We start from the raw sequence: 18,216 nt of genomic DNA, 5'->3' as shown, positions 1-18,216 counted from the left end.
CCCTTTCTCCACATGCTCACCAACACCTTTTGTTTCTTTTATTGTTGATTTTAGCCATTCTGACAGGTATGAGGTGATAGGTCATTGTAGTTTTGATTTGTATTTGCCTGATGATGAGTGATGTTGAGCATCTTTGCATGTGTCTGTATGTCTTCTTGGAAAAAAATGTCTATTCATGTGTTCTGCCCATTTTTTAATTATTTTTGGGGGCGTGTTGAGTTTTATGTTATTTACATATTTTGGATACTAACCCTTTATCAGATATGTAATTTGCCAATATCTTCTCCCACTCCAAAAGGTTGCCTTTTAGTTTTGTTGATTGTTTTCTTCGCTGTGTAGAAGCTTTTTATTTTGATGAAGTCCCAATAGTTTATTTTTGCTTTTGTTTCCTTTGTCTCAAGAGACATATTTAGTAAGAAATTGCTACAGCTGTTGTCCAAGGAGTTACTACCTGTGTTCTCACCTGGGATTTTTAAGGTTTCCTGTCTCACATTTAGGTCTTTAATCCATTTTGAATTTATTTTTGTGTATGAGGTAAGAAAGTGGTCCAGTTTCATTCTTTTGCATGTTGCTGTCCAGTTTTCCCAACACAGTTTGTTGAAGACTTTTTCCCATTGGATATTCTTTCCTGCTTTGTCAAAGATCAGTTGACCATATAGTTGTGGGTTCATTTCTGGATTTTCTATTCTGTTCCCTTGATCAGTGTGTCTATTTTTATGCCAGTATCATACTGTCTTGATCACCACAGCTTTTGTTTTATAGCTTGAAGTCTGGAATTTTGATGCCTCCAGCTTTGCTTTTCTTTTTCAAGATTGCTTTGGGTCTTTTGTGGTTCCCTACAAATTTTAGAATTGTTCTAGCTCTTAAAAAATGCTGGTGGTATTTTGATAGGTATTGTATTAAATGTGTAGATTGCTTTGGGTATATAAATATTTTAATGATACTTGTTCTCCTAATCCATGAGAATGGAATGTTTTTTCATTTCTTTGTGTCCTCTTCAATTTCTTTCATCAGTGTTTCATAGTTTTCCGAGTACAGATCTTTCACAACTCTTTGGTTAGGTTTATTCCTAGGTAATCTTATTTTTGGTGAAGTTGTAAATGGAATCGATTCCTTAATTTCTCTTTCTGCTGCTTCATTATTGGTGTATAGAAATGCAACAGATTTCTGTATGTTGATTTTGTATCCTGCAACCTTACTGAATTCATTTATCAGTTCTAGCAGTTTTTTGGTGGAGTCTTTTGGGTTTTCTATAAAGAGTATCATGTCATCTGAGAATAATGAAAGTTTGACTTCTTCCTTGTCGATTTGGATGCCTTTTATTTTTTGTTGTTGTCTGATTGCTGAGGCTAGGAATTCCAGTACTATGTTGAGTAACAGTGGTGAAAGGGGACATTCCTGATTTGTTTTGAAGGTAGAGGAAAAGTTCTGTTTTCCCCTTTTAGGATATTAGCTGTGAGATTTTCGTATATGGCGTTTATTATGTTGAGGTATGTTCTCTCTTAACCCTACTTTGTTGAGGATTTTTATCATGATGTTGTATTTTGTCAAGTTTTTTTTTCTTCATCTGTTGAAATGATCATATGGTTTTAAAATTCTTTTATTAATGTGGTGTATCATGTTGATTGATTTGCAAATATTGAACCACCTTGGCAACCCAGGAGTAAATCCTACTTGATCGTGGTGAATGATTCTTTGAAAGTATTGTTGAATTTGGTTTACTAGTATTTTATTGAGACTTTTTGCATCCATGTTCATCAGGGATATTGTCCTTATAGTTCTCTTTTTTAGTGGAGTCTTTATCTGGCTTTGATATTAGTGTAATGCTGGTCTCATAGAATGAATTTGGTATTTTTCCTTTTCTATTTTTTGGAATAGTTTGAGAATAGGTATTAACTTTTTTTTAAATGTTTGGTAGAATTCACCTGTGTAACCATCTGGTCCTGGACTTTGGTTTGTTGAGAGATTTCTTATTACTGATTCAGTTACTTTGCTGATTATTGGTCTGTTAGAGTTTTCTGTTTCAGTTTTGGTAAATTTATATATTTCTAGGAATTTATCCATTTTTTTCCTGGTTGTCCAATCTGTTGACATACAGTTTTTCATAATATCCTCTTGCAATAGTTTGTATTTCTGTAATAGCGGTTGTTATTTCTCTTCTCTCATTTGTGACTTTATTTATTTGGGCCTTTTTTCTTTTTGATAAGCCTGGCTAGAAGTTTATCAGTTTTATTAATTTTTTCAAAGAACCAGCTCCTGGTTTCATTGGTCTGTTCTACTGGGTTTTTTTTTAGTTTCTGTTTCATTTATTTCTGTTCTAATCTTTATTTCTTTCCTTCTGCTGGTGTGAAGCCTACATTTTAAAGAAGTAAGAACATTCCCAATATCCTAAAAGGTCCCCATCCTACCCTTTCCCAATCACTCCACTGTCCCTCAGTCCCAAAGATAACCTCTATCATGACCTTAATGGTAATATCTTGCATGTTTTTCTTGATGGCTTTACCATATAAGTGTCATTTCTGTAAAGAGCTTAGTTTAACATGGTCTATTTCATGAACTTTACATGAACTCACAGGATATAAGGGATGTTTTTGAAGTAGGGAGCAGGGTTCTGGATTCTTTTACTTAATATTGTGAAATTCATCTGCATAATTGCTTTTAGCTGAAATTTATTGAATTTCAGTTCTTTACCATATTTTATTATATGACTACTGAAAGACATTTTGCTTATTTCCAGTTTGAGGCTATTGCATATAATGCTGGTATGTGTAATCTTCAGTATTCACTTTCTTGGTGCACATATTTATATATTTTCATGGGCATATACTTAGGAGTGAATTCACTGACTCTCAAGGTGTGTATTTATATATATATATATATATAAATATTTATATCAGCTTTGGTAGATGACTAACAGTGTTCCAAAGTTGTCGAACCACTTTAAATTCTGCCAGTGCCAGTGGTAGGTTAGAGTCCTCATTGCTCTGAAGCTGCACCAGCCCTTGGGAATCTTTTATTCTGAGGATGCTGGTAGGTTTGCAGTAGTTCTAATTTGTGGTAGTTCTAATTTGCATTATCATAATGAATTTGCCAACAGCTTTTCATAGGTTTATTGCCCATTTGGATAGCCTCTTTTATAAACTATTGATGCCTGTTTTTCTGTTAGGTTGTAAGGAGTTCATTTTATGCTTCTTGTGTACTCTTGATCTGAGCCTTTGACAGCTGTGTATTGCATGTGTCTGTATTTTTACTTTTTAAAAGTGCTTTGATAAATTTCTAATTTTAATGTAGTCACATATATTTTCTTATGTTAGTAAATCCTTACCCCAGAGTCATGAAGATATATTTAACTTTATTGTTTAGTCTTTCACATTTAGATATTTAATCCATCAGCAATTGATTTGTATGTGTGTGTTTGGTCAGGTAGGACTCCAAATTTTTACATACATAGATCACTTGACTAAATGCTATTTATGGAAAAGTTCATCCTTTCCTCTTTGTTCTACAGCTTTTGTCCTAGATCTAGTGTCTGGATTTGTAGACTCTGTTCTGCTTTAGTGCTCTTGTATGTCTTTGTTGAACCAATTCCATGCTGCCTTAATTAAAAGTATTGAGTCTTACCAAACAGAAACACGATTTATCCCATTTGTTAAGGTATTTAATCTCTCTGGGTATTTTGGTATTTCTGTGTAAGGGTTTTATGAGAGGTTTTTAAAGATTCATTTCTCAGTGGTATTTTTGGATTCTACCATAACAGATTTTTCATTTTCTTATGACTGATACACAGAAATGAAACTGGTTTTTGTTTTGTTTTTAAATTTATTTATTTGAGAGCAAGAGTGTGCACATGCACACGTAGAGGGAAGGGCAGAAGGAGAGGGAGAGAGAATCTCAAGCAGAGCCCAACGTGGGGCTTGATCTCACAACCCTGACTGAGATCATGACCTAGGCTGAAATCAAGAATTGGGCACTTAACCAACTGAGCCACCCAGGCGCCCCTGAAATTTGTTTTTGAATGTTGATCTTGTATTCAGTCACTAAAACCCACTTATTCTGATAATTATATGTAGATTTTTTTTCTGCATACACAGTTATGTCTGTAAGTAGTTTGTTTTTAAGTATGCTCCATTCCCAAGGTGGAGCCCAATGCAGGGATCAAACTCATGAGCCTGAGATTAAGACCTGAGCTGAGATCAACAGTTGGATGCTTAACCGACTGAGCCACCCAGGCGCCCCATAAATACAGTTTTATATATCCTTTTGCAATTATCTAGGACCCTTAGTACAATGTTGAGCAGAAGTAGGATGATAGTGTACATTCTTATGTTCCTGTTCTTATTTTTTTTTTTTAAGATTTTATTTATTTATTTGAGAGAGAGAGAATGAGAGATAGAGAGCACGAGAGGGAAGAGGGTCTCAGGGAGAAGCAGACTCCCTGCTGAGCAGGGAGCCTGATGTGGGACTCGATCCCGGGACTCCAGGATCATGACCTGAGCCGAAGGCAGTCGCTTAACCAACTGAGCCACCCAGGCGCCCAGTGTTCCTGTTCTTAAAGGGAAAGCTGTCAACAGTTTGTTGAGCATGTTTATTGAAGATTTTTTTTGTGGAAACTATCAAAATAAGGAAGTTTCTTTTCTTAATTTTTATCATGCATGGATAGTTGATTTTGTCAAATCCCTTTTCTGCCTCTGATAAGATTATGATATGATTTTTTTTCTTGCTTAATTTGTAATGTATTGGGTTACATTAATTTTTCAAATGTTAAACCAACTTTCATTCCTCAAACAAATCTGACTTGCTGGGATTCAGTTTGCCATTATTTTGCTTTGGTTTCTCATGCATAAGATTATTCAGTAGTGTTCCTTTCTCCAAATGTCCCTGTCACATTTTGTACCAAGATGATGCCAGGTACAAAAAAACAAGTTGGGAGCATTATATATTTTTCGTTTTTCTATTCTCTGAAAGAGATTTTGTAAGATTAAGGTTATTTCTGCCATAAATGTTTAGTAGAAGTCTGTGTCTAATGGGATACCTAGTTCTTATTTTTTTATTTTTTGTTGATATCTTGTATACTTATTTTAATTGTATACTGGATATTGTATTTACAGAATTGATTGTAGATACAAATTTGAAGCCTGGGATGGTGATAACTTTCTCCAGAGAGGATTTCTGTTGCTTCTGCCAGGAAAAGAAGCCCCAATGCTGGGCTCACTTCCCTGGACTTCTTTTTCCCCCCAAATTCTAGATTTATAATTCTTGTACTCCTTTTTTTAACTCTTCAGTGTATTCAAGCAGCTTTTCTAGTTATGCTCAGTAGGATGATGGGACCAAATTACCTAGGTAATCAGAGCAGTAGTCTACCCCCATTTTTCAGTGTTCTAGATATGCCCATTATTTCTTGCCTACCTGTTTGATGTCTCTTAAACTACTAGAATCAAGGCTCTGCGTTATATATTCCAAATATATAATACTTGTCTTTTTTTATTTTTTCCCACAAGTCTAGTGGGTGATTTTCTTTATTTGATTAAAGGTTTGCTAATGTGGTATTTCTCTTATTTCTCTCCTAACATTTGGAGTAAAGTGGGTTGTGGATTTTTTTTTATCTGAGTTTCTAACCTTTGCTGACCTCAGAACTTATGTTTTGATGAATAAAACAATATTGAACAATATTAGGGCATTTGGGCCTAAGAGAGTGAGGATTCTATTTATTTATTTTAAAGGAAACTGAAATAGCTTTGAATGTGATGCTTTACGATGTCTATTTAAACATAAATCTTTGCTTTACAGAATGCTTTGGATAAACAAGAAGAATTGACACCCCTTGGAGTCCATTTAGCACGATTACCAGTTGAGCCACACATTGGGAAAATGATTCTTTTCGGAGCTCTGTTCTGTTGTTTAGATCCAGTACTCACCATTGCTGCTAGTCTCAGCTTCAAAGATCCCTTTGTCATTCCACTGGTAAGAAAGTTACAAATAAAAGGCCAGGCATTTTTATATACACAGAATAGTTGTTGCTTAGATCATTTTTCATTAGCTTTTTATTAGCATGCCTTTCTGTGTTTACCATCAAGGCAATTTCAGTTGCCTTCATCTATTTTTTCCCCCTCCTTTCTGAAGGGCAAAGAAAAGATTGCAGATGCAAGAAGAAAAGAATTGGCAAAAGACACTAAAAGTGATCACCTGACAGTTGTAAATGCATTTGAGGTAAAAAATGACTTGTCCTAGATTGTGATAGTTCATTCGGTTAAAAAGCTGATAATAGAAGAGGAACATACTCACTTTTTAAAATCTGTTTTATTATAAGTATCAGGATTAAATTACTAAGTATTTAAAATTAGGTGAACATTCAAAAAAATTGTACATGATTTTTCAGTTTCTGGTAGTTCATGAACATTTACCCTTTTGGGAAAAAAAGTCTGTTTTGATAACAGAACAAGTGAACAGTTGATCTCAGGAATCTGATATTATTCATTTGTATCTTTGTGTTATTGACTTTCATGAAAGATGGTCTCATTCTATTTAATAAACTATAACTGTAGTTATAAACTATATAAACGCTAACATTTTGATAGAGTATCATAATCATATACATTATTTAGAGAGATCGTTTCTCCTTCCAAAAGTCATGCTTATTTGAGGAAAATGTTTATCACCCATCTTTGCAAAATTTAGATGTAATTTGGTTTTTAGAGATAGCATCTTTTTACTATAGTTCTAGATCCAGTTTTGTACTACCTATTGTGCAAAAGTTAGTATTTTTTTACTTTGAGTTCATCTAGTAATAACTTTCCTTTTTCCCATCTTCCCTTCTCTATTTAAAAAAATATATATATTTATTAAGTTAAAAATATACAATAGCATTGGAATTTGTCCGACAGAGTGTTCTTTTTGTTTTATATACCAAATATGTTGACATTTTGTATAAAATACACAGTATATTACTATAGAACTTATTTATATGAAGAAGGGTCTGGAAATTCACTGATAACTATCACTTCACAACTAGAATCATGGGGAGTTGGGGTTTTGTTTTTGTTTAGTTTATAAATTTCAAAATTCATTGAATTTTTTTTACAAAGAAAATGAAATACCAAAAGATTAAATTACTACCAAAATAAAGACAAACCAGTAAGCATCTTTGCTTTGAGGAACAATACAAATAGTTTTCTTTATTTCTTTGCCCCATAGGGCTGGGAAGAAGCTAGGCGACGTGGTTTCAGATATGAAAAAGACTATTGCTGGGAATATTTTTTGTCTTCAAACACATTGCAGGTAATGGTGAATGTTTTGAAGTGATTCCCAAATATGTTAGCGTTATATGTGTACCCATTTTGTGTAGTTCGATCTGTAGCAAAATGTTAATTGTGTGAGTTTGCCATATGAAGTTAAATGATAGTACAAAGTAATCATTTTGTATAATTGCCCCTACCCTCTAGTTGCTGTTTTGATGACTCAGCCTGAAAATTTTCATTAATATTTCTAGGATCTATTTTAAAATACCAAATAGTATCTTACATTTTAACATATTAAATATCTGTACCTTAACTTTTGGGTAGGTTATCTTTAACTGTTTTGTGTCATGAGAAAACACTGGCTAGGAGGCATTTGTGAAACAGAAGATAATAAATAGGACAGATACACATCAGACTTAAGACTACACTGAATTGGAAAAGTGTAAGAATATGATTCCTCACTTTGCCTTATTCATGTACATTCCAGCTCTGTGGCATGAGCCCTGGTACTGGACATTTAACAGATCTACAAGGGGGTAAAAGAATCAAGAATCTAGAGTGTCTAGCAAATCTAATCAAAACTGCTCAAACATTAACAAAATAAAGAGTTAGAAAATTCTGAAAGTTAGTTACAATCAAAGGGAAAAAAGAAAGGAACACAACATACTTCACAAGAAAATACCTTACAACTCCTTCATAGTAAGGAACAGTTTAAGAAGAATCTGAATTCAGTAAAACAAAGATAAGAAAATAAACCAATAGAATGGATGACAAGACTGGTGACCTAAGAAGACATGATGACCAAAAGAATCACAAGGAGTAAAGTGAAAGTCCCTTTAAAGTATTGCATAGAAGAAAGGCTCTAGATAATCACAGTTTGTAGGTTCAGCTGCAAAAGAAAAAAATTTAAAGCAGTAAGTAAAAAGCTTGTTAGACAGGAAGACAGGACTGATCCATCAGAGACAATAGATGTCTCTCCATAGGAAATTCAAGTGTAATCTATTCAGAGATATGTGTAAGAACATTTTCCTGAAATAGAAAAAATAAAATGAACTACAAGTATGAAAAGATGGCTGAATCCAAGAGATTATATCCAGTCAGCATATTAATTCAACTATAAAGACAGGCCAGGCATTCAAGAAAGCGCTTGAAATACTACACCCATGAACTGTTCTTGGAAAACTCACTGACAGTGAAATGCTGCCTATTAAGAGATAAATCAAAAAGAATTTCAGGAATGGAGAGTACATGCTAAATCAGTGAGTGATGTGTGTTGATATTTAAATATAGAATGAATACAAAACAGTATTGGAATTATAGACACAGAATATAAAGGTTATGGTCTTGAACAGTATAAAGTAATGAAAATAAAAAACAGGAGGTGGTCTAGAGAGTCAGTGTAAAAGAAATTAAGTAGGAAGGTTAAGACAATTCATAAAAGGGACGTACAATTAAATAAGACCAACTTTATGTTTCATAATCTCTTATTTTAAATTTACAAGGATCTTGTATTATCTCGTGATTGTGAAAATTTAGGATTCATCAATTTAACTTATATTCCTATTTAACTTTCTTTTTTAAATTGAACTAAAATTACCCAGCAGCTCCAAAAATTGAACTAAAATTAATTTTAATACTTCTGTTAAAACAGCTTTTATACTGTTATTCCATTGTTAGGATAGCATTTCTGTCCATTTCTTCTGTCAGTATGCATAAGTGTCTTCAGTATTATTTACTTAGTTAATGGTTACTTCTGACAGTACTGACTTTAGAGAAGTTTCTTCATTTGTACTTTTCTGTATTACTTGTGTTCTTTATAATGAGCCATGCATCATTTGTATTCAAATTATGATTCTTCTTCAAAACAAAATAAAAAAACAGACCTTAAGCCTTTGTGCCAGTATGTAACAGCAGTTAATTCTCAGCAGTAGAAATATGGATATTGGTTATTTTATTTATGCTTTTCTGAATTTTTTTTTCAAAATATGGGGTGGAGAATAACTTAAAATTATATTAGTGAATCTTTTTTGCAAAATGTAGCAGTACGTAAAACATCAGTGGTTATTCCGTATAGCAGGCAAACCTTTTCTGTAAAAATACCAGACAGTAAATATTTTAGGCTTATAGGCCATATGGTCTCTCACTTCTGCCTTTATAGTATAAAAGTAACCGTAGATAATAGATGACTGAGTGTGACTTTGTTCCAATAAAACTTCATTGACAAAAACAGGTTTTGGCAACCCCTGCTCTAAAAACATCACATTTTTGCCAGTGTTTTATAAAGCAAGGAAAACTTAAAGCTATTGATGAGTATATGCTTTATAGCCCCTATAAATCTTTGTGAAAGGTATTCTAGTTCTGTTTGTTACCATTGCTCCCTAGATGCTGCATAACATGAAAGGACAATTTGCTGAGCATCTTCTTGGAGCTGGATTTGTAAGCAGTAGAAATCCTAAAGATCCAAAATCTAATATAAATTCAGGTAAAGCAGAAAATAGTATAAAAATTAGCTTGCTGCCATTGTTTGTTATATCTGTAATTTTACTTTTTTTTCCTCTATCTTCCTACCCTCAACAGATAATGAGAAGATAATTAAAGCCGTTATCTGTGCTGGTTTATATCCCAAAGTTGCTAAAATCCGACTAAATTTGGGTAAAAAAAGAAAAATGTAAGCATTGAAGATTATTATGAATTACTTGATTCTCGCCTTAAGCTTTTCATATTCTTCTTTTGATCACTTAAGAGAAGGCAAACTGTTGAACACGGGCATCACTTTCCTTCACAGCACATTATCTGGCATCAGCTATTATTCACAAAAAATGTTAGCAAAATATAATACTAGGTAAATATTAGGAAAGTAAGCCAACTATTAAAAATCAGTGGATGGACATTACTTAGAGAAGATTTTTTTAGGATTTCTTTTCTTCTTCTAAGACACATAATTTTGTAATTTACCTCTGATGAAAATGGTGAAGTCTCAAATGACTGGTAGTATGTGAATTGGTACCATCCTTTTTTTATTTTTTTTTGTTAATCACCATACATTACATCATTAGTTTTTGATGTGTTCCATGATTCGTTGTTTGCATATAACACCCAGTGCTCCATTCAGTTCGTGCCCTCTTTAATACCCATCACCTGCCCACTTTAATATCCATCCCCCCACCCCCTCCCCTCTAGAACCCTCAGTTTGGTACCATCCTTTTAGAAGGCACCCTAGATTAGAATCAGTTATCAAGACATTAAAATAGTGGCTCAGTGGATTCATAAGTGAATATATTAATTTGAGCACTGTGTCCTAAGGAAGTAATTCTCTACTTTTTTAAAAAAGCTATATTGTAAAGAACACAGATGTCCAATAGCAGTGGGGAGATTATTTGATAATATATTATAATGGCATTTAAGCTCATAGGCTTATAAAACAGTTACTGTGTAGTAACAAAATAATTCTAACTGACATTAAATGAGAAAGTTTGGATACCCTATGATTATAAACATGACAAAGTACTAGATCTCAAGTAGACCAAGTGCAGACATTGTTTTAGGACGTCATTTCGGGATGACTTCACCTGCTAAGGGACATTTTATTTGACTGTTTCTGGAGACATTTCTGGTGGTTACAGCTGGGGCAGTACTATTAGCATCTAGAAGATACAGGCCAGAGATGCTATTAAACCTGATTTTGTTCTGAATAATGACTCATGACTGTGATTCATGATTTTGGTTAGAAGCATTTATGAATTCCTAGAACTACAGAAAAGATGCTCTTAAAAACAAGCCTGAAGGATTAATGGGTTACTAGCTTTTATGCTGTCATTTAATACAGGTAGTTACCATTGACTATTTAAAGATAAACTATCGGGGTGCCTGGGTGGCTCAGTCGTTAAGCGTCTGCCTTCGGCTCGGGTCATGATCCCAGGGTCCTGGGATCGAGCCCCGCATCAGGCTCCCTGCTCAGCGGAGAGCCTGCTTCTCCCTCTCCCACTCCCCCTGCTTGTGTTCTCTCTTGCTCGCTGTGTCTCTCTCTATCAAATAAATAAATAAAATCTTTAAAAAAATAAACTATCAAACATCTCCCTGCTCAATTATATTAATTAAAGACTCCTAGAAATTGAGGTAAATTGTTTTATTCTCAAATACAGATTTGTAAATTTGTATTACAAAAATAAACTGGCCTCATCTGTGGAATTTTTTTTTTAGATTCTGGGATTGGTTGGGAATCTCCCAGATTTTTTTTTTTTTAACAAACTGCATTTTACTTTTTTAAAGGGTCAAAGTTTACACAAAAACTGATGGACTAGTTGCTATTCATCCTAAATCTGTTAATGTGGAGCAAACAGAATTTCATTACAACTGGCTTATCTATCATCTGAAGATGAGAACAAGTAGTGTAAGTGAATATTTAAAATAAGTATGGATCTGAACATCAGTCTTGCTGTATTTTTACTATTGTGTACTCTTCACAATTAAAAATAAAATTTATTCTGAGATTTTTTTTTTTTTTCCTGACATGAATTGTAAGGTCTTTAAGCAGATCTATACTTTTAATGTGTAGCATGTCTGTCATGATGGACTTTGTATTTTAGTTGGGACAGTTATTTGATTTGCATAGTTTTCCTTCAGAGCCTGCTTTCAAGAAATACTGGCATTTTAGGGTATATAGGAGTTGACACCATACAGAGAATTTTGTGGACATGTCAATATGCCTTATAAGTACTGGTCAGAACACTGAGTGAGGTTCTGTTCATGTATAGATAAATAATTTCAGATACATTAGTGCTTTCTTTTTGTTACTCAGAAAATATTTTGTTTAAAGTATAGTGCTATTGTTTGAGTTGAAACAAGAATATAAAAACTCTTGTGTTCTCTGAATTAATGAAGACTGGCCAGTTTAAAATGGTATATCTTTGGGGCGCTTGGGCAGCTCATTCGGTTAAGCATATGCCTTTGGCTTAGCTCATGATCACAGGGTCCTGGGATCGAGTCCCGTGTCGGGCTCCCTGCTCAGAGGGGAGCCTGCTTCTCCCTCTCTCTCTCAAATAAATAAAATCTTTTTAAAAAATAAGTGGTATGTCTTCAAAATTAGTCTCGGTAGTTATACTGGCAGGATAATACCGAATTTAGAAGGAAAGAATTAATAGATCAATACTGGTGGTAGTGAATTAATGTGGCAGTAATCCTTGCAGACTTGTGAATGTATTAATATCCTTTAATTCTCATTACAGATATACCTATATGACTGCACAGAAGTTTCTCCATACTGTCTCTTATTCTTTGGAGGTGATATTTCCATCCAGAAGGATAACGATCAGGAGACTATTGCTGTAGATGAATGGATTGTCTTTCAGTCTCCAGCAAGAATTGCCTATCTTGTTAAGGTGACTGACTTTACATGATTGTCTTTGAATCTACATGCAAGTTAGCATGTGGTCTCATGGTTTTGCACCAAGTGTTATGTCTGTTGTGTTAAACATTTCTTGCTCTATTTCAGCAGAGCAAACAGTGTTGAGAAATTTATGCATAGCTTTTCTAAATTGTTTTTTGAGGTGTTTATAGGTCAGCCATTCTAAATGGTTCGGTGTGATTGAAGTTTGAATTTTTTTTAACTTTACTACACTTTAGTTGGCTACTCATAACCATACTTAGTTAGTTGCTCACTAAATATTTCAGTCTTTTGTATAATAGCTTACGAAATTTTTTTGTAACAGCTAAAGTCACTTTTATGTATTACATTGCTTAATAGTATATCTGCCTTTGTTTAACATAAGTGATTTTTCCAACCTTAGGAATTAAGAAAGGAGCTAGATATCCTTCTGCAAGAGAAGATCGAAAGTCCCCATCCTGTAGATTGGAAAGACACTAAATCCAGAGACTGTGCTGTACTGTCAGCTATTATAGACTTGATCAAAACACAGGAAAAAGCAAGTCCCAGGAACTTTCCACCACGATTCCAGGATGGATATTACAGCTGACAGCTTTTCTGTGATGGTCTGAAAATTTGACAGCCATTTTCCATCATAGTTTAATTTTGGGCTAGATGCCAAACCATGGGACATGAATAATTACCGTATGTAAGGTAGAAACCTTTAGTCGGTAGTAAAGACGTAGTGTGCATGATTTAACAATGTTATCTATAGCTATTATAAATATACCATAAAAAGCAATATGTTCTCTGATCATATTTTCTGTTGTGGTCATGTCCACACTTTGGGAGGACTGCTCTTATATATATTGAGTGTTGTACCACTTGAGAAATTCCTTTGTTCTGTTATGAGAAGTTAATCTTTCTGCCCATAGTGACTGAGTATGGAAACCAGTAAAGGGGGAATGGTTAGGCAAAAAGCAGTGTCAAGTTAAGAATTTGAACACAACCACATTTTTAAATGAAACTTCCCTCAGAAGTAAATTAATTTGTAATAAAGCCCAGTGTTTAATAAAATGTACAGTGTATAAATCTCAGCTAACTTTTTGGCTTGGTTTCTACATCTCTATCCTTTGGCTTGATTTTTTTTTAACCTTTTTAGATATATTTTACCCCTTTTACATTAGCGTAATACAGCAATTGAGAAAGTGAGTCTAGACTTGACCACCTAAGTTCAAACTTCAGCTGTGACTTAACCAGCTCCCTTGGGCAAGGTACATGGCTTCTCTGTTTTTTATTTATCAGTAAAATACAGGTAACAGTTGTGAGGATTAAAAATGTTGATATATGTAAAGTGCATACACTAGTGTCTGGTACATAGAATGTACTCACTAAATCTTAGTTTTTATTTGTCCCTGAATTTTATTTTTTTTTATAACAGTCCATTATATTACACTCATTTCCATGCTCTGAGTCCCATTTTACCCTCTCAGACAACGGAAGCTAGTGTGATTTTAGGGCTAGTGAGTGATAGGCTAGTGTTTTCAGCCTTATTGGACTAACAAATACCATTGATTGCTATCCCAACAGCCATTTGTCCCTCCCCATTTGCTTGATTGTTCAAGTGTTCCCCCTCTGTGTAGCCTGGTGCCCAGGGATATTGGACTCTTGCCCAAGGGTGAATCAGATTGTTCTAAGCCAATTATGTATGGTCTTAACTCCTTACAACTGATGAGCCGTCAGAATGTAAACCTGTGTTGTCAATTGCAACTGACAAGAGATCTGCAAGGGGACATCTGAGAAAGATTTTCTTCACTGGTAGTCTTGGAGGAGGAAGTTTTCTCCTTTGAACATTGTCTTGTCGGAATCTGGCACTGCTGTAGCCATTTTAGGATTGCAGGGGATAATGACGTTGGCTAAGTGGAAAAATGTAAATCACCAGAGTTCGTGATAATGCTAGTGAGCTGCTGAATTATCCAGTTCTAGACCTGCCTTGCACATGCACTTATTTTGGTCAAATAAACCCTCCTTTATTGAGTTAGCCACTTTAGGGTAGTGTATTTTGTTTAACTTGGCAGAAGTTAAACAACTGAAACACATAGTCTGCATCAGTGAGTGTTTGCTAAGTCCTGTTTCTACCATTTTTTTTTTTTTTAAGATTTTATTTATTTATTTGACAGAGATCACAAGTGGGGTGGCAGGGGGGGCAAGGGAGAAGGAGAAGCAGGCTTCCCACTGAGCGGGGAGCCTGTTGCGGGGCTCCATCCCAGGACCCTGGGATCATGACCCAAGCCAAAGGCAGACGCTTAACTGACTGAGCTACCCAGGGGCCCCTCTACCATTTCTTTTGTGATCTAACAGTCTGACCCACATGTCTGACAAAAGGTGTAAGAGTAGTAGTCCTGAACATACTGCAAAAAGAAATGTAGGAAGAACATCTGCTGCATCCTTAAAAATAAACATTTTCTTGTGCCTTCCAATAAATGCAGAGAAACTGAAGGAAGAGTATCAAACAATGACTGGGATTTATTGCTAATGCTCTGATGATCTGTGTAACATCACTGGTTCAGGTTCTCCCATTTCTGGGAATGTATGTCAGCCTATCCTTGCCTTCTAAAGGTTTTGAATGTACTGTGTGTCCTAACTCCATTCTCTTGGCTAGTCTCCCAGAAGTGATCTCTTACTGAATTCTTGTATTGAGTCATCACAATATTGTGGTTTTGTCCCTAAACTCAAGGTGACCCTAACGTTCTGTTTGCTCTATAAGTGTGTTTATGTTTGTGTACGTGTTTTCTTGCCTTTACTCTCCAGTTTAAATTCACAGCAGGCCAAACTGGTCTTGGAAGGTAGCATTTAAAGAATCTGTTAAAAAAAGGGAGAGGGGATTATTAGTTAATTGGTTCCATGTTCCCAAACCAATATTTAATCTCCATGAGAATGAGGAAAATGTTCCTGAAGAATTGTTTAAATGGATGAGCTATTGAAAGAGATTAAAGCAGTCACTGTCACCCCAGTTTCTATCTTCTGTACAGCTGATCAGGATGGAAATCTTGATTGAAGGTGCTATTTGTGTTTTTTCTTTTGTTTACAAAATAGTGTATATACTGAGTGGAAGATTTATTCCAGATCTAAGAACTGTTTGTTATTTAGCAGTTTTAAGGAATAAGACATTTTTAAAAAAAGAATCTGTTTGCCTCACCATTCTTAGTGATACCTAGACTTAACTCTTAAACAACCCTGAAACAGAAACTAAGAGGGGGAAAAACAGAAACCACTGAATAATCTTTAAAAAAGTGCCATTGAAAAGTGAGTACATGTAGTGCTTCCTAATTCATTAACTTGGGCAAAAGCTCTAGATACATTTATACCTATTATGACAAGTAATTTTCTGTTCTTACTGTAGTTTTAAAACAAAGTCCACCCTGAAAGGTAGAGATTATTAAAAAGCTTTAGAAGGAATTTTAGTACCCCCTCACCCAAAGTAAATCGTAAATTTCCTTCCACTCTTAGCTGAGTTTGTGTATATTTATTTTCAAGTAATTGTCAAGATCATGTGGTATAATCATATAATATGCTGATTGTTTAAATGACATTTTTATTCTGATTTTAAAACAATATACCCTCATTGTACAATATTCGGGAATTGAACAAAGAAAAGCATGTTTGATGTATTTCCGTGTTTTTTTTTAAGCTTTGAGGTTATTTTTTATATGTAATAAAATTTGCCAATTTAAGTGTATAATTCAGCGAATTTTGTCAAATGTATAGTCATGTAATTGCTACCACCACAATCTTGATCTAGAACATTCCCATCACATAAGTTTCCCTTGTACCCCTTTGCAGCCAGTCCCCTGCTTCTACTTCTACCCATTGGCAACCATAGATCTGATTTTTGTCACTAGTTTTGCCTTTTCTAGAATTTCCAATAAATGGAGAATCATATTTAGTTTTTTGTCTCCAGTTTCTTTTCCTTAACATAATGCTTCAGAGATATTCATGTTCTTACATATGTCGGTAGTTAGTTGCTTTTTTTATCGTTTAGTTGTATTGCCTTGTATGGTTATACCAGTTTGTTTATTCATTGACTAATTGATGGACCTTTGAGTTATTTTCAGTTTTTTTATTATAAATAAAGCTGCTATGAACGTGTATACGAGGCTGTGTAGATAATGGTTTTCATTTCTTTTGGGAAGATACCTGTGATTAAGATCATTGTATCATATGGTGAGTGTGTTTAACTTTATAAGAAACTGCCAAACTGATTTTCAAAGTGGGTGTACTATTTTACATTCCTGCCAGCAACATTTCCCGCCAGGAGGGGTTCCAAGTGTTTCAAATCTTTGCCAGGACTTTGTATTTTTAGTTATTTGGTGTGGTTTTGTTTAATATTAGCCTTCAGTGGGTGGAGTCATAGACATTGTGGTTTTAATTTGTATTTATTTCTATAATGATTAGTCAGGAATACTATAGTTTCCTTTTTGTGGGGTAATGCTGGCCTCATAAAATGGGAAGTATGCCTCTTCAAGTTTCTGGACGAGGTTGTATAGAATGGATGTAAATTCCTTAAAATGTTTGGAAGAATATTCTTGTGAAACCATTTGCACCTGGACATTTTTTTTTTTTCAGAAGATTTTAGACAAATTCAATCTATTTAGTAGTTATGGGACTAAGAGCTTTGACACTTTGTGGATTTCCATGAGTTGGCCCATTTTATCTAAGTTGTTGAATTTAGGAGTCCCAAGTTTTTTAAATATCCCCTTATCCTTTTAATGTCTAAGGAATCTAATGATAGCCCCTCTTTCATTCTTGACACTGGTAATTAGTCTTCTCTTTTTATTTAGTCTTGCTAAAAGGTGTTATCAGTTGTATTCATCTTTCCAAAGAACCCATTTTATTTATTTATTTTTAAAGATTATTAGAGAGAGCGTGCGCATGAGAGGGGGGAGGGTCAGAGGGAGAAGCAGACTCCCCGCTGAGCAGGGAGTCCGATGTGGGACTCGAGCCTGGGACTCCATGATCATGACCTGAGCCAAAGGCAGCCGCCCAACCAACTGAGCCACCCAGGCGCCCGAACCCATTTTTTTTTTTTTAAGGTTTTATTTAACAGAGACACAGTGAGAGAGGGAACACAAGCAGGGGGAGTGGGAGAGGGAGAAGCAGGCTTCCCGCAGAGCAGGGAGCCCGATGCGGGGCTCGATCCCAGGACCCTGGGATCATGACCTGAGCCGAAGGCCCACGCTTAACGACTGAGCCACCCAGGCGCCCCTCAAAGAACCCGTTTTTTGATTGAGTTTTGTTTTTTTAAAGATTTTAAGTAATCTCTACACCCAACCTGGAGCTCGAACCCACAACCCCGAGACTATGAGTCTCATGCCCCCCCCCCCACTGAGCAAGCCAGATGCCCCTAATTGAGTTGTTTTCTGATTGTTGAGAATTAAAGAGTTCTTTGTATATTTTGGATGCCAACACTTATCAGATACTTGCTTTGCAAAATTTCCTCCTACTCTGTGGATTATCTTTTCATTCTTCCATTTTTCACAGCACAGATATTTTTCATTTTAACAAAGTTCAATTTATCATTTTCTTTTTCTTTCATATATCATGCTTTTGGTGTCGTCA

At 34.9% G+C, this 18,216-nt stretch overlaps 1 protein-coding gene across 1 annotated transcript in view; it reads left to right on the top strand.

Annotated features, from left to right (window-relative positions):
* Positions 1 to 16,742, top strand: part of DHX36 (DEAH-box helicase 36) — a 49,170-nt gene extending 32,428 nt beyond the window's left edge. Inside the window, exons 18-25 of the mRNA XM_027583447.2 lie at positions 5,788 to 5,961; positions 6,121 to 6,207; positions 7,192 to 7,275; positions 9,618 to 9,717; positions 9,813 to 9,903; positions 11,505 to 11,625; positions 12,461 to 12,613; positions 13,022 to 16,742. Of these exons, the coding sequence (XP_027439248.2) occupies positions 5,788 to 5,961; positions 6,121 to 6,207; positions 7,192 to 7,275; positions 9,618 to 9,717; positions 9,813 to 9,903; positions 11,505 to 11,625; positions 12,461 to 12,613; positions 13,022 to 13,207 (996 nt within the window). The 3' untranslated portion in view covers positions 13,208 to 16,742. The remainder of the gene's footprint in view (positions 1 to 5,787; positions 5,962 to 6,120; positions 6,208 to 7,191; positions 7,276 to 9,617; positions 9,718 to 9,812; positions 9,904 to 11,504; positions 11,626 to 12,460; positions 12,614 to 13,021) is intronic.
* Positions 16,743 to 18,216: the final 1,474 nt, after the last annotated feature.

The sequence above is a fragment of the Zalophus californianus genome, chromosome 1, assembly GCF_009762305.2.
Source record: "Zalophus californianus isolate mZalCal1 chromosome 1, mZalCal1.pri.v2, whole genome shotgun sequence".
Taxonomy (NCBI): domain Eukaryota; kingdom Metazoa; phylum Chordata; class Mammalia; order Carnivora; family Otariidae; genus Zalophus; species Zalophus californianus.
Note: the sequence above shows the minus strand (reverse complement) of the source record. Positions and strands in the feature narration are given on the sequence as shown.